This window comes from Girardinichthys multiradiatus, chromosome 24, assembly GCF_021462225.1.
Source record: "Girardinichthys multiradiatus isolate DD_20200921_A chromosome 24, DD_fGirMul_XY1, whole genome shotgun sequence".
NCBI classification, from domain to species: Eukaryota; Metazoa; Chordata; class Actinopteri; order Cyprinodontiformes; family Goodeidae; genus Girardinichthys; species Girardinichthys multiradiatus.
In genome coordinates, this window is record NC_061816.1 from 16994949 (window position 1) to 17021209 (window position 26261).

Sequence of the window (26261 nt, forward strand, 5' to 3'; positions counted from 1 at the left end):
TTTAAAAAAAACCAAAAAGGTTTAGTTTAGCCACTAGCTTCAGCCTCCAGGACCAACTGCTCTGGATATATACTAAATAAGTAAATTCATCTATTGAAGGTAAGATTAAAAAAAACAAAAAACACTGAACTATCCCTTTAAACTCATTTTAGGTGAAAAAGGAGTGAGCTGTAAATATTTCCCTGTAGTCTTCAAATTAAAACCGGGGTATAATTATCAAACTTGATGGAAAACGACCCACATCTCCAAATATTTTTTATTATCTTGTATGTTAGCTTTAAAACCGGTGTCTCTTGAAAATTAGATTCTAGTCAGTCATCTTCTACCGCTTATTTCATAGTGGGTCGCGGGGTACACCCTGGACAGGTCGCCAGTCCATCACAGGGCAACACACAAACAACCATGCACACACTCATTCACACACATAAGGACAATTTAGAGTGACCAATTAACCTAACAGGCATGTCTTTGGACTGTGGGAGGAAGCCGGTGTACCCGGTGAGAACCCACGCATGCACGGGGAGAACATGCAAACTCCATGCAGAAAGACCCCCGGCCGGGAATTGAACCCAGGACCTTCTTGCTGCAATATATGCACTGTAATGTAATGGCTCTGTAAAATCTGTACCGAACACTTCAGCCCCTCCTCTGGTAAAGGTATTAAAAAGACCCAAACACAAGTAATGTTTAACATAATTTATATTTATTTTCCTTTGAACAAAAAGTTAATAAATGTATTTGTTTTACGTCCAAAAAAGATCATGACTTGTGGGACGTAATTTTATAAATAATTTTCATCCAAGTCTTTTGTAGAAAAAAAAAGAAAGTAAAATAGCAAACTAAAGCATCTCTAGTATGACAATATGACAACTTTATGATAACCTTTTCTCTATATTTAAACCTTTTCTCATTTCAAGCTTTGTCTTTTTCATATATATCTATATTTTTAAAGACCTCTTTATGTCATCCCTTTAAATATCCAGCTTAGTCCTACTCATCAACTCACACCACTGCTTTAGACAACAAAAAATGTGGCAAAAATCTCAAAAAACAGACAAAAACCAAGGAGGCAAACAAAAAACACAGAGATTCCAACAGGTGGGGGGAGGGTGTCAGAAGAGGCAGGAAGGGGAGACTTTAAGGGGATCCCACATCCTCAGGACATATTTACAACAGAAAGGACATGGTGGCAACAGTGGCTGGGGCAAAGTGGGTGTTTCGAGGCGAGGGGGTTCATCTGCATAGATCCACATGACTCAGTCAGCTAGTGATCGAAGGGAGCGGAGCCAAAACTGTGCTGCTGTCTGTAAGGGAACGGAGGTCTCAGCAGGGTTTGTATATGAAAACCAATAAACAGAGTTAGAATATTAAACTAAAAGGTCAAGGGTCACCAGTTGTCACCAGCCCTAAGATGGCTAAAACTTATCACCTCAGTTCATCTTTAGCTCATTATTAGAGATCGACCATTAAAAACGACCGTGTTGATAAACCATTTTGTTAATGCAATCCTTTCTCTTTTTATCACGTTTCAGCTTTGGATACATGTCGCTACCAAAAAGGGTGGCAGAGATGATTTAGCAGAAGGTGCCATTTGAAATAAGGAAAACACAGAACAAAACTGGATGGATCAGCCCTTTAAAAACTCCTCAAACTCCTTGCACACTGACTCTTTGCTAGTCAGAGAAAGAACATAACTGATCAGCTCGTCTATGATTTTCAGAGTAGGTAGTTTGATTGACCGACTTGAATAAACTCTGAGATCCTGAAAAGCCAGATTGTCCCAGGAGAACCTGTCATGAAGAAGGAGCTAACCCTGAAGTGTTTGATTTTTACCACTTTTACCCCTTTTGATGCCAGCATCCATCTCCCTGGGTTCACTCAGCGACAATGCACTCAAAGATCCGGGAGCCTCATTCACCAAGTAAAATATTTACGACCAACAAACGTGTCCAGAAACCTCCTGAGTTCCAGTACTCCACAAAAGGACTGATATATATATATATATATATATATATATATATATATATATATATATATATGTAATTTGTACATTTTGGTCTCAGAAGTCTCCCTGCATGGAAGTGGATGAACAGCTGCAGCAAGAGTTCAGTTAATGTCCAGATGATTTAATATTTCTTAATCTAACATGATCAGTTCAGATATTTTATTATATTTCTCAGTCCACATGAGCAGGGATGGTTTAATGAAAAATAAAAGCTACTAAAAGATCTCAGTCTGAATGTTCATGTAAAACTATTATGTGTATATATATATATATATAAAAATAATAGCATCAGCTTCCCCCCATTTGAGGGGGAGGTTGCCGTTGAATGTAACTATACAAAGAAACTGGATAGTTTGGATCAGTCCTGTTTAGATCCCAAGGGCACAATGGTAACATGATTACTGTGCTAAAGTAGCAATAAAAAACTGCTCTGTGAAAGCAGTTCTATAAATGACAACGAAACATACTTCCTTGTTTTGCAGACAATCCTCAAAAATGTCAATAAATGTATTTGTTTTAAGTCCATAAAAGATCATGACTTGTGGGACGCAATTCTATAAATAATTTTCATCCAAGTCTTTTGTAGAAAAAAAAAGTAAAATAGCAAACTAAAGTTTTGCACATTTTGTTTTGTCTCTTTTTTCCCCAAACCAGTTCCTGCACAAAACAGTTTCTGGTTCTTGCTTAGCACCAGTTCTTGGTGTTTCCACCACCTCAAACTCTGGCACTAGTAAAGATGTGCTGCTTTATTTGGTCACTTTCACACCAGAGCTGGGTTTTTGCTCGGCCAGATGTGAACCTTTATCCAAACTTTGGTCTGGAGCAAATGAGCAAATTCTGGTCGGCCTAAAAACATTGGTTGTGGTTTTCTTGTAAGTGAGCCCTGGTAGTTCGCACCAAACAGAGGAACTATCTAAAGAGACATAGAGAGGAAGTGACCCTGCTGAATTTGTCTCTCGTAAAGAGCAACATGCTGAAGAGCTCGGTGCCTCATCTGCTGCTCACACAGGGGAACTTAGGTTAAAACACCTAAATCTGTATTCATTTGGTGTTGCTCCAAATCCATGCATCATTTTTTAACTTTATGCTTTTTATTCTTCCTAGTCAGTACATTAAATTTGCCTCAAACAATCAGCTGTTCTATCTGAGTGATGTTGCCCACTAAAGTATGACCACCACCTGCCCCAACCGAACCGAATCCCCCTCACGGTTCTAGTGTGAAATCGTCCTTACTGCCCACTCTGAGCTGGTCCAGAGGAAAGAACCACCTTCTGGAGCTGGAGGAGGGCTAATGGATGCCAACAACCAATAACAATGTGATCACCAGAGTTTTTTTTAAATTTTTGATCTGATCTAAATCGAAGACAAAAACTGAAAAACTGTCCTGCTCGTGTTGCAAAATCCTGGGAATTCTCAAAGTTGGAAATTTTCCATGGGAAATTCAAGGAAGAAACAGGGAATTTTAAATAGTGAAGGTTGTCTCTTGATAGGAATTGTAATGATAGTAGAGGGAAATATAATTTTAAGCATAATCTTGACTAAAGCAATCAGATTTCATGCAAGTGCACTTGAGTATATCCGTCGGTTCCTCAGTCACATGTACATAACACACTGCTTACTGCAGGGGGGCATGCCTCCTACACACACTGTGCATATCTCCATCACAAGATTCCTGCATTAGTAGGTTTTACTGAAGTTATTAGGTAAATATATTACATGAATGGTATTGATATTTAACTGTCTTCCTATAACAAAAAAACACCCAAAATATTAATATTTATGCCTGGATATGATGCAGTTTGTTTAAATTACCCCAATTTCCACTAAATCCCCATGATATCCCATAATCCCCATGGAACATTTCCAAATTGGAACATATTCAGAAAACTATTGTGGATCATCTAATAAAAGGGAGAAATTTAAGTTTGTGTCTGAAGACTAATTATGTTGCAACTGTTTCAGGCAACTTTTTTATTACAAAAGTACCTGAGTTAGAGGAAACTCAGGTAGATATTTAGTTTGGGTTCATTCTCTATTGGGAATGGGTTTAGGCAGCTCAGTGGTGCCGACAGTGCCATTTGTCACGATCCACCTTTCACTTTAACTGCCTCTGGGTATTCAGTTGTCCTGTTGCACCTTAATTTAAGTTTATTTATCGTGCTTATTCTTGTGTGTAAAGAGAGGCACTTTATTTGTTGAGGCATGAAAAGTCATTTCTTACTAAATTAGAGCGCCCATTAAGCTTTACTGGCAAAAATTAGAGCGGTTTAGGGTCACAAGCAAGCAGCTGTAGGCAGAAAGTGCCTTTTCTTATGCATGGAAGATGAAAGAAAAGGTTTACAACCCTGCCTCCTGCTGTTTATTTTGAAATCAGCCTTTGCTGCGTTTAATAGGTCCCAGCTGATATTTTCCTGCTGCCCCGACTGTCTTTTATAAGGGTCAAAATAGTGTTATGAAAGTTTGCCTTAAATGTGCCAGATCAGAAATTGGCTGAAAGTTTTATTAATTAAGACAAGGATATTAATGTATATGTTTGCAGAGATACTAAGATAAATGGTAAAAGCTAGTTTTCTGGTTGTGGAAAACCAAACTGGACCAGTTAGGAACTGGCTTTCTTTGGTTGAGCAGTGGAACCAATTTGGTGGGAAAAGCCTATTTGTGGAGTCAGGTTCGTAGTTGGTGAGTGAGGCTCCCTGTGGTCTGGCTTTTTGTAGTTCTGGTGTTCCTGGGTTGTTCCTGTGTTCTCATTCCCAACTAATCTAATTGGTAAAACGAGTCACTGTGGTGTAAGGTGAACTGAACACTTCAGAACATGCAGCGTCCAGTCAAAGAGCGCTGCACTGCCAATAAGTCTGGTTCTGATTCCTGCAACACCTTGAAGTCGTATACAGCTGCAATATCACTAATGTTTCCGCTTCACTCCCAATTTATCTAAGTGCAGAACAAGTCAGAGGAGGAAGCGAGTCTCAGAGCACTTAAGGTCCCATTGGGTTCAAAAGAGATCCAGTAGACAAAAAAAACACAAGCTTAACATCAGAACACAGGAGAACCACATACAGTTTGTTTCTGAGGAAAGCAAGACCCACAACTAAAGGATGAGCTGATACTAACAGGCCCTGGAGTAACAACATGTACGGCGCACCAAAGGAGATGAAGGACTGAGAGAGAAACACAGTGGTCAAAATATTGACACCTGGGGGAAAACCTAAAGGTAACGATGAGCTGGAATACACACTTTGTCAATGTCCATTTAACCCATCCAGACACTGAAATCGGAGGAGAGGGAAGGTAGGAGGGTAAGGAAAACAGGGACGATATGCTAGAAAACATTTGGATGAGATAGAAACAATGAGCAGGTTTCTAGTGGCAAGAGGTCAGTTCTTAGTGAGGGGTGGTCCTCGAACATCTCGGTTGGGTCGATGTCCACTCCCAGCCCCCGTTCTGCAGTTCAAGCCCTCCCATGTTGTGTGATTGACAGTTTGTTGGCAGCATATCGCAGTGACATCTCAGGCACGTCTCGCCAGATGTGTCCCTGGCAGCCATGACACTGTAAAAGCCATAATCCCGCTCCCGACGCCCAGAAGGTTCACTCCTCATTCGACGCAGCCTCCTCTGGCGAAAAAATGGCGGCCACGTCCAGCAACGTAGAGTTATGCGAGGCTGAAATAATGATGACAGTTTGTAGGAGGACAAGGGCCAGCAGGCATATCTTCAGTCGCCCACTGCACAGTCTCGGGCTGGCGGCGGAAGTGACCGAAGCCCCCTCGGGCTGGCAGGAAGAAGCAGTCCTTTTAAGTGTGCTGCCTGAAGGGCTGTCCATTTTTGAGTCCCATCGAACGTCGCAGCATTCCGCCTCGCTTTCTGATGGATGATCTCCCAGGAGCCCTGGGAAAGAAATTACAGCAGATGAAAATGCTGACAGATGACAGCTGTGCTTTGGTGCAACCAGAACTTAAACTGTCTAAACACAGCAGACATAATCAAGCTTTCAAGCTTTAAGTTAAGAAACTGAAACCTGTTGGGGTCTAAAAATATTCTGTCAGAGTACTTCTGAACTGGACCAAAGTGGTAAATATAACAGCTCAGTTTTTTAGTAGTGAGATGATTTTGACTCAAAAGATGTAATTTGTCTCTTTAAGCCTCAAGGGATTGTTTAGATTTTTTTGCTATGAGCAGTCAGTATCTTACCTGTTAACCTCTTTACTACACAAAACCTCAAGTCTTTTGCAGCCTCTGGAAACATTTCTGCCATGTATGCCCTGTATTTATTTCCATCCATCTTCCTCTTTAAGTCTGACCAGCTTCCAGAAAAACATCCCACATTATGACGTGGCCACCACTATGTTTCAACATGAGCATGGAATAATGAGCTTGAAATAAATAAAATCTGAATAAAATGCATGGGAATAATGTCTCAGTGATAGTGTTTGTGCACTAATGTTTTCTAATATAACTCTGAGGCAGCAAGGAGTGTAGAGAGACAATACATCTGAACATAAAAAATATCGATCCAAGCACAGTGATCAGTTTTAGTCCCGTTTGTGTGGCGGATGTATAGTAGGATAAAGGGTGGGCATTTAACAGATGCTATGATAAAGAAGTTCAATGAATTTTTCAATGAAAAACAAGAACTGGAAACACAAACTTGAACTTCATTTGTGAAATTTTCCAATCTGCACAGTCTGACTTGTACATGCAGGCTCACATATATACATACACGCCACTAATATTTGGTAAAAATGTCCACCAGCAGGTTGCACTCAGGCCACAAGCTTTTGGCAGCCATCAGCAAGCTTCTGGCACAATTCTGGCTGGATGTTTGACCACTCTTCATGGCAGAAGAAGCGGAGTTCATTTAAACTGGCGCAGATTTGAAGCATAGTCTACTAATATTCAGTAGGGTGGAAGTCAGGGCTTTCCAGAGGCAGTTCTAATGCACATCAGGTAAGCAGCTGTAGGCATAAAGTGCTCAAAATCTTGCTTTTTAAATGTATTAAAGTAGTTTGTTGTCCAACCATTCCACCCTGAAACACCACTAAAAGTAGAAGAAAATGCCTGCTTTCAATTTAAGGATGTCATCATGTTGCTAACCCTCCCAAATAAGTAGTGATATGGACTACAGGCGGCATTTGCTCCTCTGAGCTTTAGCTGCAACTGAATAAACTGCTGTAAATACTGAGAGACGACCCAAATCCAATTTATTGATGCGTTTTTTAAAATGTCCTTGGACATGTGCTGCAGTCCTCAAGCCTACCACTAGATGTCATCAGAAAACCTTCAGAAATACTACTTCCAGGAGGGCTGCCATCTAATCATTAGGTGGATGAATTCATTCTCTGCATCCCTTCAAAAATCGCTTATTACTAAAAAACATAAACTCAAACAACAGCACAAGTCCAGAGAAGTGGTCACACATGCAAACATGCAACCTGACTCCATATTAGCTGGTATTAACCTGTGCAGATAAAGCTGGGGTTTCCACCGTGGATCAGGTCATCGTTGTCGGGCAGGATGAATGGACAACTCTGCTGGACCTCCAGGCAGTACCGATGGCATGGTATCTTCCTCTGACAAGACTGCTTGATGTTGGGGAAGTACTGAGCACAGAGCCAGGGCTTATAGGCCGTCTAAAGAGGAGGAGGAGGAAGGAGAAGAGGAGAGGAAAATGACATAAATAGATGCAGGTTCATGATCTTCTTGAGAACTGGTGGAAGTTCTTTGCCTTTGCTGGGTCTTAGGCCTGCCTTTTTAAAATCATATTCAAACAGGAACCAAATTACTGAGCTTTTTCATAATAACCAGTAATTACCTGCTTATTTAAACCACTTACCATCTAATAGGAATGTTTTGACAGGCAAAATGGAAATCCAGCATTTAATGTAGTAAAAGCTGAGGAGATAATAGCCAGGCTAACCAGCTGCTTGCAATCTCCTGCAGGCATTCAGCTCGATTTGGTGTGTGTGCCCTGGTAATGTCAGTAATATTTAATACCTACCGGCACCAAACGACTTTACCAAACCTAGCGTCTTCCAGGAAAAAACTACTCTAGTTTATTATAAGGTAGGAAGACAAATTAGGAGGACAAACTTCTCTGATAAGCAAACAGATGGTGATATGTTGTAGCCGAAACCTCAGGCTCAGGAATCATCCTTAGTTTAAGCTATATTATTATATGACAGTTATTCAGCAGTGACACCCATAACTAGTCTGAAATCTGAGAGGATAACGTCATATGAAGATAACTTCATTACCTCGTAGTAAAAGAATTTGTAAAAAGTATTTACCCCCTTATAGATTTTGATTGTTTTTATGTTTTTGTCACACCTAAATGTTTTAGATCATTAAGTAAAGTGTTATAACAGACAAAGATAACCTGAGATTAATCAACCTGGAATTAAATTATGCATGAAATGCAATTAACAACATTTCAAACATACTTAAACAGAATCTGCCTGACAACATTAAGTAGGCATATCATGTCCTGATCCAAAGAAATTCAAGAATAGGTGAGAAATGGAATCAGTGAATCTAAAAGGTCATTTCTAAGACTTTGGGACTCCAGATGACCACAGTGAGATCCATTATCCACAAATGGACCAAACACAGGACCTTTCCAGGAGCTGACATTAGTTGTAAATTAATGTTAATTAAATAAACTCAACTGAGTTGAGCAGAACAGCCAAAAGGTATAAAACTTTGCATATAATACTGCTGAAAACTGTTTACCAAAGGAAGAAATCCCTGATCGTCACTTAATCACCTTTATCATTAATAATCTTGCAAGGGAGAACAGTTTACAGCATCATATGTGTTCAGCAGTCCTGCCATAACTGTTCTAACTAGACAAAAGAGTTGTTATCCTTTTACCAGTGTTTTCTGTAAGGTGTGTCACGCCACAGTATATCAACAGAGGCCCGGGACAGTGAGGTAAGGATAGAGACAAGGAAGGATGGAACAAAGGAAACAATGAAGAAATGTATTTACACAAGGATGGACGGAGATGCGATACAGCAGAAGCAGGAGAAAGGCAACAAGGATGGATGTAGGAGAAATGTAAGGAAATAAGGACGGAAGTAATGTCACTAGAAAGAGGACACGGAGAAGGAATGGAGAAAAGGAAAGCACAAGGAAGAAAAGAAAGACAAATGAGAGGTAGTAAGTTAATAGAGAGGCAATCAGTGAAGAAAAGACAAGGGAAGAAAGAAATAAGGAGAAGAGGAAGAAAAAATGGAGGAAAGAAGGAAGAAGGGAGGAGAAGGAAGGACACAAAATAGAAGGAAGAAAGAGTAGACACAATGGATGGACAGAAGAAATGACAGAATTTAGACATGGTGAAGGGATTAACGTCTGGAAATACAGATATTTTTCCATACTCATATTTTGTTTTTTTCCATACTTTTCAGACCTGGAAAATACCAGATTTTTTCAGACTGCGTAGCAACCATGTGGGCACAACTTAGTTCATAGTTGTGAAGTGGAAGAAGGTGTTTTGATCAGACAGAGCCAAAATGAAACTTTTTAGTCTGCATGTACAATAGCATGCGAGGTTGAACTATCCATACCAACTGTGACACACGGTGGTGGCAGCATCATGCTGTGTTGTCTTAAGACAGCCATGGATCATTTTGCTTCCACTTCGGAAATAAGCCCCACATGAATTCCCAATAAAATACAATGAAATGTTTGGTTTGAAAGTGAAAAAATATGAAAACGTTTAAGGGGTACACAGCAAGACGCTGTATTTGCTATGAACACCAACTCTTAAGATAGAGATGTCACAGCAGAGAACGCGTTTCTAATCGTCCTGTTATCTAAGCACAGATTTGAGGGTGGACAATCACAGATTTGAAGGTGGAACAGCATCGTTGTAGTTTTCAGGCATCCTAATCACAGTTTGGATTTTTGGTTAAATTGCTCCGAGGTAGATCTTCGTCCCTTCCACCAAGCTCCCATGTGGGGCTCAGATCTGCTTCCTGTTTACGCGAGCAAACAAAGATAACAAACCCTGTGCAGACAATTAGAATAATTAGGGTAATCTGATTATGGCGATGGTGATGAGAACGATAATGGAAGAACAGTGTGCTTTGTGTAATCAAATATATTGCCTACATGCTGGACGTCATGTTTACACTGCATGTGTGCTTTTATGGATAAACGTCTCTGGGCATCAAAGCAGAAGGAAAAAAGAAGGTCAACACTGTGCTTTTATTGCCTCGGTGAAAGATGAGGCGAAAAAAAACATGATCTGTCCACTCAGACTATAGCATTTACACCTCTTGCTGTGTTAGAGGGGTTTTTGGATGATTCATGCAGCCAGATTAATTCCCATGATCCTCTGCGTTTGGCAGCTGTGTACTTGTTGTAGAAAAGCTCAACAGCTGAATGCAAGGAGGGGAAACTGGCCAAAGGCCCGGATAAAAATCCCGTAGATCAATCGGTTTTTGGTCTTTGGTACCAGTCTGAGATGTTCAAGGTAAGGAACCAAAGATATAATTGAAGGGGAGCTTCCTGTTTTTCCAAACATCTGCTGCTTAATTTAAGATGATCTTGCATAAATTCTCCCAGCAGTGAGACAATCCACGCAGGGATGCCGCAGCTATCAAAAGAGAACCAAAACAATACGATCGCTGCGAGACAGGAAATCTGGGTCCTCCTGAAGATGTATGCAGGCAGTTGCCAAGGTAACGGCTTTTTCTGCTTTTCATTAAAGCTCAATGAGTACTGCCCCGCTCGCTGCTGGCTTGCTGTCTGTGTGCGTGCACATGTAAAAAGTGCATCCAGGTCAATGCCTGTGTGTGTGTCTGTGTCTGTCTGTGTGTGTGTGTGTGTGTGTGTGTGTGTGTGTGTGTAAATGTGGCTGTGCCTGCGCCCAGCGTGAAAAGGGAAGCATACAAGAGCAAATTGAGTTAGTCAGGAAGCAGGCCTGGAGTCTGATTTGATCAGTCTAATGTGTGATCAGTGTGAATGGGAACCTGGCACTCAGAGTCTCTGTCGCCATGTAGCTTAGGCTGCTTCAAACAATGCACCGGAGCCCAGAGGCACACTAAGCTGGTCAGTGTTTCCAGTAAAGCTTCCTGCAGCTGATTTCAGACCCAACCTATCTACCTATCTAGTACATCTCCCTTCTAAGCTTGAATTTTGACATTTCTAGCGGGTCTTATGCAAAGAAATGAAACCCACCAGAAATATTTTTTGTCTTTACCTTATAGTCATTTACCGCCTAAAGTAACATTTAGACATTAGGATTTAAATACTGATGCTGCTGCAGATGCAGTCTTGGTATCTAAAGGTCCTCCATAATGATTCCTCTTATATAAGAAGCATACTGTAGCTACAATTGATCTGCAGCACGTAGATATTCCTCTCACCTGGAATTCTGATGCTACAAAAACTACATGCTTATTCACAGTGCCTTGCAAAACAATTCACCATTTTCAGATGTTGTCATGTTAAAACCACAAACCTCAATATATTTTATTGGGCCTTTTTTGCATTAGAACAACACAAAGTATTGCATTATTGTTTCACTGCAGTTAAAGCTGCGCATCTTTTGGGGTATGTCTCTACTAGTTATGCTCATCTAGAGAATCTTTGCCCATTCTTCTCTGCAATATAGCTCAGGCCCAGTCAGGCTGGATGGAAAGCATCTGTGAACATTAATTTTCATGTCTTGCCATTGATTCTGAATTGAATTTAGATTTGAACTTTGACTGGGCCATTCTAACCCATGACTATGCTTTGTCCTTGTTCTGCTGGAATCAGTCTACCCAAGCCTTCACTCTATTCCTTAATAACCTGGATCTAAATTTAAACTGAAGAGCCTCTCTTCTCCTTCCACCAAACTCAACTGATATTACCGCTGGGTCATAAAACTCCAAATTAGACCATCCATTCTTATTGATAAATTAGCTCCCCCTCTATTCTAGCTTTCAGACAGCATTTAATCAGTTTTTATGTATTCCTTTGAATTATTTGAAGTGCCTATTAGAACTATTTGTCTATCAATTCAATTCAATTTAATAAGCTAACTAAGTTGCCTAATACACCACGTCGACAGTCAGATAGTGGGAATGCCTTGAGTTGACCTGTCTTATTTTTTCAGTGTCTAACACACTATGCACTGTTGGAGCCGTCATCTCCTTTCTTTAACTGATATGGAAAGTTTGATATAAAGTATGCAAGGACCACATCCAGTTGTCAGCTTGGAGAGAAATTATCTGCTATGAGTCCAGAAGATCTGATCATCTCAGTTAAACTATAGACATGTTTTTAGACAAAAGTGATACAAATATAAGCATTTAATATGTAAGCAGCTCTACATCTTATATAGTGTCTTGCAAAAGTATTCGTACCCCTTAAGACTTTTCACATTTTGTCACATTACAACTATCAGTGCATTTTATTGAGTATTATAAGATTCCCCTAACATGTTTCCTTCCAGGATTGTCCTGTATTCAGCTTCACCCACCTACTCATCAACTCTGACCAGCCTTCTTGTCACTGCTGAAAAAATGCATCCCCACAGCATGATGCCGCCACCACCATGTGTCATCATGTTGAGAACACACAGCGTTTTGCATGTTGGCCAAAAAAGTTCTGTTTTGTTTTCATCTGACCAGAGCACCTCCTTCCACATGTTTGCTGTGTCTCTTACACAGATTGTTGCAAACGGCAAACAGGAAGTCTTAGCTGTAGAGCTCTGCAGCTCCTTCAGATGGGCCTCTTGGCTGTTTCTCTATTGTTTCCCAGCACATTAGTGTAGGAGGGGGCCAAGTTTGTGTAAGTCTTAGGTCTATTCAAATGATGGATTGAACAGGGCTCCATGAGATATTCAAAGCCATGGATCTTGTTTTTAAGTAGGAAATGGAAAAAGGGAAGAATGTTGTGTCTCTGTCGGCAGTCAACAGTCCTTTTCCACGCTATAACCCAGAATCTTTAGATTTAAACAATCACGTTGAATCTGTTAGCCCGCCAGTTCATCCAGTTGGGTTTCATTAAGAATTACTGCTACTGCTAAGCTTCCAGTAAAAGAAACATTTTGGTCTCAGGCAACAGCTCAAATGCCCTCCATGAGAACTTGATATGTGACAGAAGCTATGATTCACTAAACTAAAAAGCTAAAAAAAACTTTGTGCTTTGGTATCAGTTAGTCATAAGTTTGCAAAAAAGCAAATCCTGAAATAAATTGCTTCTCTGGTTCTGCTGACAAATCATTAATTCACTTCAAAAAAATATCTATTCTCGTTTGACAGAGGAATACTCTCTAGATGAGAGGTCTGGACCAGCGATGCCCAGAATGAGCTGGATGGGAGGATGAATTGAAAGAAAAGTGTTACTGTATGGCCCAACCTAGCAGGGTTAGGGCCGGGTTTCAGATATGATCATTTCAGTAAGAATAATTTTCCTTCCAAATCTAAGCAAGAAACAGTGCATCGTAATATTTCACCTTCCTGCACTAGCTTTAATTATAGCAAAGACTTGCTAAGTCTTCCTAAGAAGGGGACAAAGTTGATAAAGTGCACACCTTTATTAGTACAATGCTAAATGAAAGCTGTAAAACTGTGATTGGAGCCAGTAGGACTGTACTCCTGGTGTATACCTCACAAATCAAGCGCCAAGTCAGCCATACGTGTTGCCTTAAGCTTCGACAGTTTGTAAAAACTTTAACTGAACCTGCTGTGAAGTATCAACACTCCGTTTCTTTCCCAGCAGGACGGTCTCGCCGCACACATAAACACACACACACGGCAGCTATAAAGCGGAATGACAAGAGACGGCGGCTATAAAAAGCATGTGAGTCAGCTGCAGAGTGAGATCCCAGTTAGAAGCTGAATGACACAGATCATTACCACTCACACAAATCACAGCTCTGGTTGAGCAGGAAGCGGCTCTCGCACTACCTGGGCTATTTTCAGCTGCGCTTCTTTGTGTGATGATAGGGCCTGTGTTTTATTTTTTTCACAGCTCCATAAAGTACTGAGTGGGCCAGATTCCCGATATGGAAAACCCTCACACTGAGGTATTTTTCAAGTGGGAACCAGGAGGGGTCGCCTAATGTGTTTTGTGCAACAATGTCCAGAATGTGGGAGCATTTTCATATATTCACAACATAAAAGAGACACAATTAACCCTGACTAAATGCTGTTGACACAGGACTTTGATGCTCTCCCAGCTCACTCCGAGAGTCCGCCTGAGGCCGCTGACGCAACAACCGGATAATCCAGCAGGAAAGGCAAAGGCACGGTCATCTGCCTTTCCAGTGCTGATGTCCGCACTCATTCCCATCTCATTCCCTGCTGATGTAACATATTGTATACAGGTGCTCTGGAAAATGACTCTGAGACAGAGCGGTCCCATCGAATTAAATGGTGTGCAATTTCAGAGCAATCTGTGTTGGCAAATTTGCTGCATCTTCATCTGGCCATCTCCTCAGTTTCACAGGGTCAATTAGAGTTGATCTGGAGGAGCTGAAATGTGCTCCGGAAAGTTAACAGACAGGAAAGTTTATCGAAAGGACAACTATTAGTTGTGTACCTCATTAATCTGGGTTTTATGGAAGGTGCTCTGTGAATGAGAACGGTGCATTTTGGCCTGTGTGGAGGAAAACCAACACTGCACATCCCCCTGAATGCACCATCCCTGCAGTAATGCATGGTGGTGGCTGCATCATGCTGTGGGTATGCTTTTCTTCAGCAGAAGAATAAAAGCTGGTCAGAGTTGATGGGAAGACAAATGGATCTAAATACAGGACAACCCTGGAAGGAAAGCTGTTACAGGCTGCGGAATACTTGGGACTGGGACAGAAAAACGGCTCTGAAAACCAAACCAGAACTTCAGCCAAGTCCAAAGTTATTCATACAGCTAGAAGTTTTAAATTTAAAGCAATCTTTTAGTTTGAAGTTACATTAATGTTTTGGAGTAACCAAGCCAGAGCCCCAATTTTAATCTGATAGAGAATCTGTGGAGGGAGCTAAAGATTAGGGTGATGGAAAGGGGCCTACCACTTGAGCTCATGAAAGAAATATAAATCTTTAAAATATCAGTGAAAATATTCAAAGAGCTGGTCGCCTATTATATGAATGGTTCGACTGTTGTAATGCCAATAAAGATTTTTCCATTAATTATTAAGAATGGTATAGATTTCCAACATGACGGTTTTAATAAACTGAGATTGTTTTTCCTTCTTTTACATGGTTTTATTATATTTTAAGAGAATATATTTAAGTCTAAATCTGTGAGGGATACAAATCATTTTGGACATCACAGCACAATGGAAATGTTCAGAATAAAACCAGTGATGTTTTAAACTGGCCCAGTCAAAATCCAGACCAACTGGGAATCACTGGAGACTAAAATAGCTGTTTAGAGATGTTCTCAATCCAATCTGAATGTGCTTCAAGGTATTTAGCGAACGAGACAATAATGTTAGTCCCTAGATGTGGAAAACTGGTAGAGACATACCTCAGAAGACTTGCAACTGTTATTACAATAAAAGGTGGCGCTATAAAGGGGGGACTGAATACAAATGCACAGCACACTTTTCAGACTCTTGTATGTATTGTGACAAAATGTGAAAAGGTTTAGAAGTAAAAACACTCTTCCAAGGCAGCCTGGAGCTGGTCAGTTTGAATGTTTTACCATTTTTTTCTTTCTTTTAAGAGGTCCACTAGTTGCTTAATATCACTACTTATTTTAAGTTATGAAAGCAAAGAGGCTTGTTGATATCTCTTAAGTAAAGTGGGAGGAAACAGTAAACAGAGACCATGATTAACTATTAATCAATTGTATTGAAATGCTCTAAGAAAACGTTGAACCTTTTTACAGGAAATGCCCTGCAGAGAACACAGTGTAAAAGGGTGACGCAGCACCAGGCCTGAGTGGTGTAATCCAGGAGATTTTTTTGCTTTCATATGGGAATACCGTGTAAGTTTGAGATAGGCGGATCCATTTCCCTGAATCATGTTTTGCAGATGCATTCTGAGAAAACATGACCGTGAATGTGCATGAGAAGGATTTGACGTCAGCCTGCTTATGCGCAGCAATAAATCAGCTCCATTTAGAAAACGTAGGTCTGAACAATTTGTAATTAGTTTATGATTAAAAAAATATTACCTGCATTGGAAAACAAAGTCAATTACACCCAGCTTTGTTTTTACTTTGACCCGATTTAACCATGCTCTGAGGCAGTCTTGCGGCCCTCACCTCTGCAGGTTTGGAGCTTTAACTTACAGCTGGATTAGGGCTCGGGGAGAGTGTTGAAGAGGTCACCGTGTCTGTGTTTTCCCTACTCCAGGATGCTAGACCTGAACATTTCGACACAACCAGCCGACCCCTGAGATGCTGAAACTGAAACACGTGTCATTTTAGTGTGGGAGCTTTCATGGCTAAATTGGACCAGCCTGGTAGCCAGTCTTCATTGATTGCACATTGCACCAGTAAGAGCAGAGTGTGAAGGTTCAATTAGCAGGGTAAGAGCACAGTTTTGCTCAAAATATTGAAATGCACACAACATTATGGGTGACATACCAGAGTTCAAAAGAGGACAAATTGTTGGTGCACGTCTTGCTGGCGCATCTGTGACCAAGACAGCAAGTCTTTGTGATGTATCAAGAGCCACGGTATCCAGGGTAATGTCAGCATACCACCAAGAAGGACCAACCACATCCAACAGGATTAACTGTGGACGCAAGAGGAAGCTGTCTGAAAGGGATGTTCGGGTGCTAACCCGGATTGTATCCAAAAAACAAAACCACGGCTGCCCAAATCACGGCAGAATTAAATGTGCACCTCAACTCTCCTGTTTCCACCAGAACTGTCCGTCGGGAGCTCCACAGGGTCAATATACACGGCCGGGCTGCTATAGCCAAACCTTTGGTCACTCATGCCAATGCCAAACGTCGGTTTCAATGGTGCAAGGAACGCAAATCTTGGGCTGTGGACAATGTGAAACATGTATTGTTCTCTGATGAGTCCACCTTTACTGTTTTCCCCACATCCAGGAGAGTTACGGTGTGGAAAAGCCCCAAAGAAGCGTACCACCCAGACTGTTGCATGCCCAGAGTGAAGCATGGGGGTGGATCAGTGATGGTTTGGGCTGCCATATCATGGCATTCCCTTGGCCCAATACTTGTGCTAGATGGGCGCGTCACTGCCAAGGACTACTGAACCATTCTTGAGGACCATGTGCATTCAATGGTTCAAACATTGTATCCTGAAGGCGGTGCCGTGTATCAGGATGACAATGCACCAATGCACACAGCAAGACTGGTGAAAGATTGGTTTGATGAACATGAAAGTGAAGTTGAACATCTCCCATGGCCTGCACAGTCACCAGATCTAAATATTATTGAGCCACTTTGGGGTGTTTTGGAGGAGCGAGTCAGGAAACGTTTTCCTCCACCAGTATCACGTAGTGACCTGGCCACTATCATGCAAGAAGAATGGCTCAAAATCCCTCTGACCACTGTGCAGGACTTGTATATGTCATTCCCAAGACGAATTAACGCTGTATTGGCCGCAAAAGGAGGCCCTACACCATACTAATAAATGATTGTGGTCTAAAACCAGGTGTTTCAGTTTCATTGTCCAACCCCTGTAGGTCTTTAGTGGTGTACTGTGCTCAACCCTGTACAACCCTGACGCTTGTACATGAGCTTTCTTCAGTAAGGTTTAATCAATCGTAAACTAATCTTGCCTGAATTCTTTTGAGACTTTCATGGTGTCACACAAGGAAACCGTGTGTTCGAGGTTTCGCCTTAAACTACATCCACAGGTGTACCCCCATTTAGCTTTGTGAATTAACCTATCATAAGCTAACAAAGACATGACATCAATAGCTGGACTTCTTCAAATTGTTTAAAAGCAATATTAGAGTCTTAAAACTTCAGACTTTAAAGAAAGTTTAATATAAAAAAATTAAATAAGGGTTTCCTTCTTTTTATCCCAGCATTTAGTGTAAAAAAATAATTCTGGTAATCCTAACTTCCCTAAAACAGGAAAATATTTAATCTTGTGTAATGTCAGACAGTCAGAATAAAGAGGATATATTTTTATACCATGTAAATATCTGGTTTAATCTGTAAAAAAAAAATTGCCTTTAAACTTAAAAATAGGTGCTCATGTTGTTATCCAACATTTATTTCTTCCAAAATCGCCTCACAATACCAAGGGATTAAGTTACTGCAATGCAGAGGATCTATAAATTAGAAAGCAAATAAATCCCCTTGTTTGGTTTGCATCAACAATGTGTTTCAGTGAAGTTCCAATAGAAAACAAATTTGAATGGTTTAAATGGCTTTGTCCGCAAAATGATTCCCTTGTTTTTATCGTCATTTGGCTTTAATTTTTTGCAGCTACAGCCGACCCAAGGCATAATAAAAGCATATTTTGGGGTATAAATAATCAGCATAGGTTAAGGTTCTCTCTATATTTTTCTGGGGAAAAGCCAACCTCACCACTTCCTGCCACCCTGATGTCACAAAAGGAATTAGGACACCCACAGCCAACACATGGGTGGGAAAACAAATCTGGAATACAAGTTGTATCAGAACATAAAAATCTATCCTGCGGAATAATAAACTACATTTACCCATTAGCCATTGCAGTAGTGTGTTGTGATGTCAATACAAAGGTTTGTAAGGCTTGTTACTCTTACTGCAGTCCTTGGTAACAGTAGGTGTGAGAATGTAATCAGTATTGACAAGGCAGGAATCGCACTAGAAGAAGTCGACAGGAAATGTTTTTTACACATGAATGCAAATACAGTATTTTAACTTCTCTGCTATACCTTTAGGCAGTTGTAGACGTTTATGTGCTAATGTTGTTAAATGTACATTTTTTAACTACCAATGTTCTCTCATTACCAATCCTCTGAGGCAGTGAGATTAAATTAAACACCGATGGACACTACTAAACAGAATACTCTAAATATAACTGGTTGCACTAGATTTTATTGAGGGGTATCAGGAAGAATTTGTTTTCTAAAAACATTTAAAAACCAGGCATAATTCTTTTTTCCACTTCCTTTTCCTTAAATGTAAAGAATGATTAGCTTCAAAGAGTAAAGACATCCATAATAAAAAGATGAGGCTCTGAGATGGTGGCTCAGTGAAAGGAAATAAGATCCATTCATAATTCATATCAGGTATCAGTGGGCAAGTAATGATGTGGATTGGAAAAATTAAAAAGAGGGGGTCACCTAAGTCAGCAGAGTTCTCCCTTTTGGGATCGTGAATGTCTGGACCACATCTAGCTGGTGTAGTTTTTAAGACCTAAACTGGGTCACTGACAGAGACAGTCATGTGCAGAAGACACTACAGATGTCCAAGCAAAGAAATTTAAACCAGGGATTTATTTACATTTGAAAAAAACATGAGTTTGTTACATACAGTGATTATAAAATGAAAACTGTGGTTGAAACATGACAAAATGCTAAAACGTTTACAAGGTAAGAATTGAGAGGTATCCCAATCCTTGTGGTTTTTGGTATAACAATGACCATCAGTGGGACCCTTTGTGGGGTTCCTTGTGACGACATTGTTGTAAATAAGTGCCGTTTAACTAAATAATCTGAACTGAAACTATCTGTGTAGTTATGCTGCTATAGGCTTAGGCTGCTGGAGGACATAACGACCACTTTCACCCTCTTCACTACATTCTCACACTACTCTCCAATTTTGCATTATTTGCTGTTATTTCAGCTTTTAACTTTGTTCTCTCTTTTCTCTTCCTAGAAGCTACACCTGGCCTGGCTCTGTGTCTACCTGTGACACGTTTCTGGAGAGGGGAATTGTCCGAGCTTCTGCTGGCAACAACTTAATGCTCACCCTCTACCAATGATCCACATGGCCCTATCTTTTAGTGTTTAACCCTTTCTTTCTCCTAGATTGACTGAGCTTAACTGTAACAAACTCTATGTGCTCTCTCAGACTCTAACCTTGAAAACTGGCTCAGAGTTTATCTCTTCATTCTTTCTGGGTGAAATGACTAAAGGAGCTACATCCATTAACATTTACTTTTCCTTCCCATAGAAAGTACTCCTGGATCAGTGCTTCTTTGTTCTCTTTGTGTCTCTGCTCTGTTCTCTCAAAACCCCCAGTCGGTCGTGGTAGATGGCCGCTCACACTGAGCCTGGTTCTGCTGGAGGTTTCTTCCTGTTAAAAGGGAGTTTTTCCTCTCCACTGTCGCTACATGCATGCTCAGTATGAGGGATTGCTGCAAAGTCAACGCCAGTGACTACTGTCTCTACTGTCTCTACATGCTCATCCGGGAGGAGGGAATGCTGAAAGTCACTGACTGGATGCAACCTGCTGGGTTTCCTTAGACAGAAAAACTTTTTATCCAATTTGAATAAAAAGCTAACTCCGACTGCACTGTTCAATGGTTAGGATTAATTGGAATGTATGTACCTGACTGTTGTGAAGTGCCTTGACACAACATATGTTGTGAATTGGTGCTATATAAATAAAACTGAATTGAATAAACTGAATTGAATTAAGAATACCTTCTGGTATTCCAAACACACACATGAAGTCATCTAATAATCAAAATGACAAAAAGCTGAATAATCTACTAGAAATTGAGTTAAACTGGTCTGTCTTTAAAACTGCAACAAAGCCTAGGGTTTAGTCAATGGTTAGCAGAATATATAGTTTTCTTTAAAATTCTGTTGAAATCTCTGGTACAGAAAATGTTTGCAGTCGAGCACTGATGCAACAAAATGGGGCAAGGCTTTGAAAAGAAGTTTTCAATTAGCTGCAACTGCTACTCTGATGTGAACAGCACTGAAGAGTTGGGAGAGGGGGTCTCGAACACGTTGTGGAGCAGCTCTCAGCTCAGGTGGCCACTTTGCAGATCCGATGAGGTGAGGATCTGAAGAGGAGGTCGAGCAGGAGGATCATAAGGACCGTTGGTGGCTCTAATAATGGGGTGACATTCAATCTGTATTTGCTAAATGGAGCAGAACTCTCAGCCTGATCATTATGTGTTTCATCTGTATTTGGGTGCATCTGTAACGTTGTGGTTCAGGAAGCTGCTAATGCTCCGCATCAGTTTCTTGTCTTCAGCAGTAAAGTTTTCAGTCTGGCATTTAAACCACTGATATCTAGCTTAGCCACAAGATATTCTGGCTAGAAATCTACCACAGAACACAATTAAGCAAATGTACGATATGGAAAAATGAGAATAGTGTAGAAGTGTAAGAAGCAGTTTATTACTGCTGTTGTCTTTACTTTTTCTTAGTTTTTGCATGCAGGGCGGCCATATTGGATTTTCAGGTAACGTTTACTCTGTGTTTCCGACTCAGATGAGGAACCTTTGCAGCATTTCAGTCTATTTTATGATTTGGCTTTTCTCTATGATGCTTTCTTTGATTTATTCTATACAGCTCAATGCAGTCAAGCCCAGAATTATTCATACCCCTGGTAGATTTGGATTTAAAGTAATTTTTTAATTTGTTCCTTCTGATTGAAAGTAATATCATCATTTTGGAGAGAGCCTGTCGGAATACCAACTTGAATCTAAGAGAATCTGTGGAGGAGAGCTAAAGATTAGGGTGGTTGTAAGGAGGCTGTCCAGTCTCAAAGAATTGGAGCCCATCTCCTAAGATATATAATCAAAATACCAATTAAAACCTGCAAAAGCCTCTCAGCATTTAGAAGTAGGCGTTGATTGCTGTAATGCCAATAAACCGTTTTCCATTGATTACTGAGCAGGGTATAAATGATTTCCAGTATACCTTTTTTTGTTAAAATGTTCAGGAAAAACAGAATATTTTACATTGTTTTATTACCTTTTGAGAGACGCTTGCAAGAGACAGTTTTCAGCATCAAGGTATACAAAGAATTTACAAAATGTGTCAATTCAAACTCTGCTTTATTGTCAGTTGTACAATATGTACAGGACATACAGGGGTTTGAATTTACCTTTCTCTCAGCACCTTGGTTCAGACAATAAACATTTAGGACAGAATATTTTACTTTGTTTATACTTCCTAAGATTTTATGCTATTTTAATTATTGTCAGAGAATGTTCCAGAGTGACTTTTCTCCCCCTTCCCCACCCAAAGCTGCACAATGCTGGTCAGCTGGCTAAAAGAAAGCTACGAAACATCTACTACACAAACTACACGGGTTCCACCAATCACTCTTCTAAAAGCAACACTGTTTTAAAACTACAGTTGGTTAGCTATGAGCAGCACTGTAAAGCAGCCATCTTCAGGCTAGCTACTTGAACCACTGACCTGCTAATTTAAGCTTGTTTTACTAGTGTTGCTTTATAAATAACAGAATGATTACTCTGTTTAACTTCACTTGAACAGTACTAATAGATTTAGTAAGTGGACTCTATTTTCTAATTTTGGAATCTTTTTCATTTTATTTAGGGGTAAAAGATTAAAACGGGTAGAATATAAATGGATGCCACACTTTTCAAGTTTTTATTTATTTGTCCTGTGATGCGGGTGTTCACAATTACGCTAAAATGTAAGGATGTAACCTGACAAAATGTAAAAAAAAAAAAAAAAAAGAGATAGGAATACTTTTGCAAGACTCTAATTTTATATCAAGACAGCAATAAAAATGGAAGATAACAAAATTAGATCTGTAATATTGACTGTTTGATTTTAGCAACTGTAGGAATAGTTGCTGCATTTCTGTTTAAGATTACAGACATTAGGTCATGTTATACTTATAAGTTTCATGTATTTTTAATGAAAGTTATCATATGAGATCCACATACTGGCCCATGTCTACACAAATATTGCTTGTTACATGGCTGCAGATTGAAACTAGAGAAATTCATATTAAAGGCTAAACATATAAATCACAGGCTCGCATATAACTGCAGTATGGTAAAAAGTAATGCATGGAACTGAGATTTTTGCAATTTTTAAAAAAGGACAAGGAGAAAAAAAAAAACGTTCTGTGACTGGCAATTCATATAACAGGACAAACATCATCCTCAGTCATCCTAATGGGCGAGAGAGAGCTTAGTAGACAGTCAAAGGTAACCTTACCTGCTGTTCTGAATATACTAGACCTGGCTAGAAATGGCTTAAATGGCAGAATTAATAGCGAATACAGTTCAGATCATCCTTTAGTGCCAAGAGGAAGGGAATTCAGACATCGGACAAGAGTAACCAACACTTCCCTTCTACAAATATCCCCACCCTGCATCTAATACACACTTTATTAGCCAAACTCAGCTGTGTAATGAAATAACATTAACTCAAAGCAACATGGCTGTGCATTCAGCCTCGTATCTGCCCCAGTAAAAACAATCCATTTAAATATGTATGCAGACAATAGCATCGTCACACTAATTGATGTCACGCACTAAATGAATGAAGGCATTAGTCTGATCCTTTTCATGGGAAAAGAACATCCTGCTCGAAACATCTTCATTTTCTCACAGTTTATGAAGGCAAACTAATGAATGTTTTTACTATAATTAAATTCTGCATGTTCCATTATTGCCTGAACAGGAGAACAGCTTGGCAGCTAAATGCAAGGCATCTCCAGGGAGGATTTTTGAAAGAATTAGTCACTAAGACACATCTGTCTGTGTTTTCCTCAGGACAACATACAGTTGTTCAAAGAAAGCTAAGGTACTTGATCAGAATGTACATAAATATAATACTCAGCAGTTAGAAAAAAAGAGTTTTTCTACATGTGAATAACTGTATTTAGGAGGAACACTATTGAGAACATTCCAGTTGTCCCCATATGCTGCACTTAACTCTCCCAAGGGGAGCAAAGACGAACAGCCGACCTCTTTTGTGGGGCTCAAAGTGGAAAAGACTGAGAAATAATAAAGAAGACAAAGGAGAAGGGTGGAAAATATTGCGATACCGCACCATTGGGGGAAAAGGGCTGCCTGACCTGTACCTCTTTTAGGAAGCCTGTGTCTCTCAGGCACTTGCTATGGGAGTGTAGCGCTCCTGCAGACCAGTGGGCAAAGACCTGCTCCTTGCAATTCCTGTACTTAGCAGCACACTAGTGCTTTATGGGGTGAGCCGTGACACACAAACAGCAAGGAAGGGCTTCACTAAGCAGTGGCTCACCCTTGCCACCATCAAAGAAGCCATTCAGACCTCCAGAAACTTGCTGGTAGTAAAGCACAAGCAAATCAACTCAAAGAGGCACATAATTGTAAAGGAAAACGATTCACTTAGCCACTTTGACTCTGATTAACTTAAATGAAATCCAGTGCAACCAACTGCTTTCGAAAGTCACATAGTTAGTAAATAAATACGGTCTCAAAGGTTTGTTAGATAACATCAGTGAATCAACAGCATAACGAAGACCTAAGGAACAGAGCCGACAGATGAAACCATGAAACACGGTGGTGGCAACATCAAGCTGTGGAAAATTGTTTCTTCAGCGGGGACAGGGAAACTGTTCAGATGTGATGGGGAGATGGATGAAGGTAAATGCAGGGCAATCCTGGAAGAAAAACTGTTAGAGGCTTCAAAAATCTTAAGACTGGGTGTTTCATCCTAAACCTACATCCATGAATGCAGCAGAAAGATGCAATGCAAAGAAAATCTTTATATTTCCCAACAAGAAATGCCACTCACAATATGGCGATGATGATGCTGCAGCTTTCAGATGATGATGCGGTGTCTATTCTTCAACATCTAGTGATAGGGATGTCTTCACTGGACAAATCAGACTTTGAGCAACTATCAGTGCCGCATAAGAAATCCCGGGTTCCACTCCCGGCCGGGGGTCTTTCTGCACGGAGTTTGCATGTTCTCCCTGTGCATGCTCGGGTTCTCACTGGGTACTCCGGCTTCCTCCTTCCTCTTAATTGGTCTTTCTAAATTGCCCTTAGGTGTATGACTGAGTGTGTGCATGGTTGTTTGTGTGTTGCCCTGCGATGGACTGTCGACCTGTCCAGGGTGTACCCTGCCTCCCGCCCATAGACTGCTGGAGATAGGCACCAGCTTCCCCGCGACCCACTATGGAAGAAGCGGTATAGAAAATGACTGACTGAGTGCAGCTAGCCTAGCTGGTGTAGTTAGCTTAAATAAATACAGTGATTTGAGACAACAACAACCTTGGGGCTAAACAACCTACAGGAAACTAATTTTCCATTAAGGCAGATGTTGCTAGAAATCTACTAACTCAGATAAATGGTGCTGTAGTAAATTCAGAACAACCGAATGGCATCAAAGAATAGAAATATCTTCAGGCTTAAACAGAACCAATACTGTTCCTACCCTGTCCGCATTGATTGACAACATTACTCTATGTCAGGTAGATGACTCATCTGTAACTAAAATGCCACGAGTCAGATTAACGACTATCCACGTTAACCTTTATTTTCTGCTGTTGCTTCAGCTCGAGCACCCATGATCCGACCTGTTCCGCGGCGGACAGCAGTGGCTCACATCAGCAGCTCACAGCTGTAAAGCAGTGCACTGCAGCAGTATCCTCTCTCCTCTCCTTTCCCCTATCCTCATTAGCATTCAGCTTAGGGGTCGGCCCATTCATAAGAGTGGCTGTCCCGGAGTGGGACAGGCATCGCGCTGGGACAAATCCCTCTCCAAGGTCAGCACCCACAAAAGCCACAGGAAGCCGCACTGGCAGAAAACCCATGTGAGTGCAACGCTGCTTGGCTCTCGTAAACACAGAGGCAGTCAGGCAGGACAATGGGCTGTGCCAGTCTGTCAGTCATCAATGGTCAGAAGGCTTTGTGAAAACCGAGCAGACACACAGAAAACCCCCAAAAACTAAAGTTTGTGGTTGTAACATGTCACATTCATAAAAGCATGAATACTTTAGAAAGGCACTGTATACAGCCACATGAAGGATACATTTGAGTGTAACTTCATCTTTCTCTCTGTCTTGTCAAGTGGGAGGTTCTGTGGGATGAGGGAGAGCAAATAAAAGCTGCAGCTCCTGCATGTGATCTCCCTCCTTTCTCACTGTCGGTTTGATGAGTACAGGCAAAATCAGTGCAACACAAATCATGCATCAACCGGCCAGAACCAGAATCAAACCAGCAAGCTGATTTAACTTCAGAGCAACTCCAGAACCATCAATAAAAAGATCATTTTAGAGATATCTGTGTATCCCAATAAGCTACTACTGCAAAATTTGGCACCAGCTGATTTTCTGACAGTTTCGAAAGATTTAAGGTTAATAATCAGCTTCCAAACTGAATTCACCACAGCTGCCAACAAAACAGCATTAGTATTCCTTTGAGATTTCTGATGAATGTAAATGAAATACTTGTTCTCCTTTTAGCAAAA

The 26261-nt window shown here is 40.6% G+C and overlaps 1 protein-coding gene across 1 annotated transcript in view; it reads right to left on the reverse strand.

Moving 5' to 3' along the window:
• Positions 1-681: 681 nt before the first annotated feature.
• The window catches only part of LOC124861912 (NALCN channel auxiliary factor 1-like), a 35040-nt gene continuing 9460 nt past the window's right edge, over positions 682-26261 (reverse strand). The window contains exons 2-3 of the mRNA XM_047355878.1: positions 7461-7632; positions 682-5890 (exon numbers count right to left, since the gene is read on the reverse strand). Of these exons, the coding sequence (XP_047211834.1) occupies positions 5592-5890; positions 7461-7632 (471 nt within the window). The 3' untranslated portion in view covers positions 682-5591. The remainder of the gene's footprint in view (positions 5891-7460; positions 7633-26261) is intronic.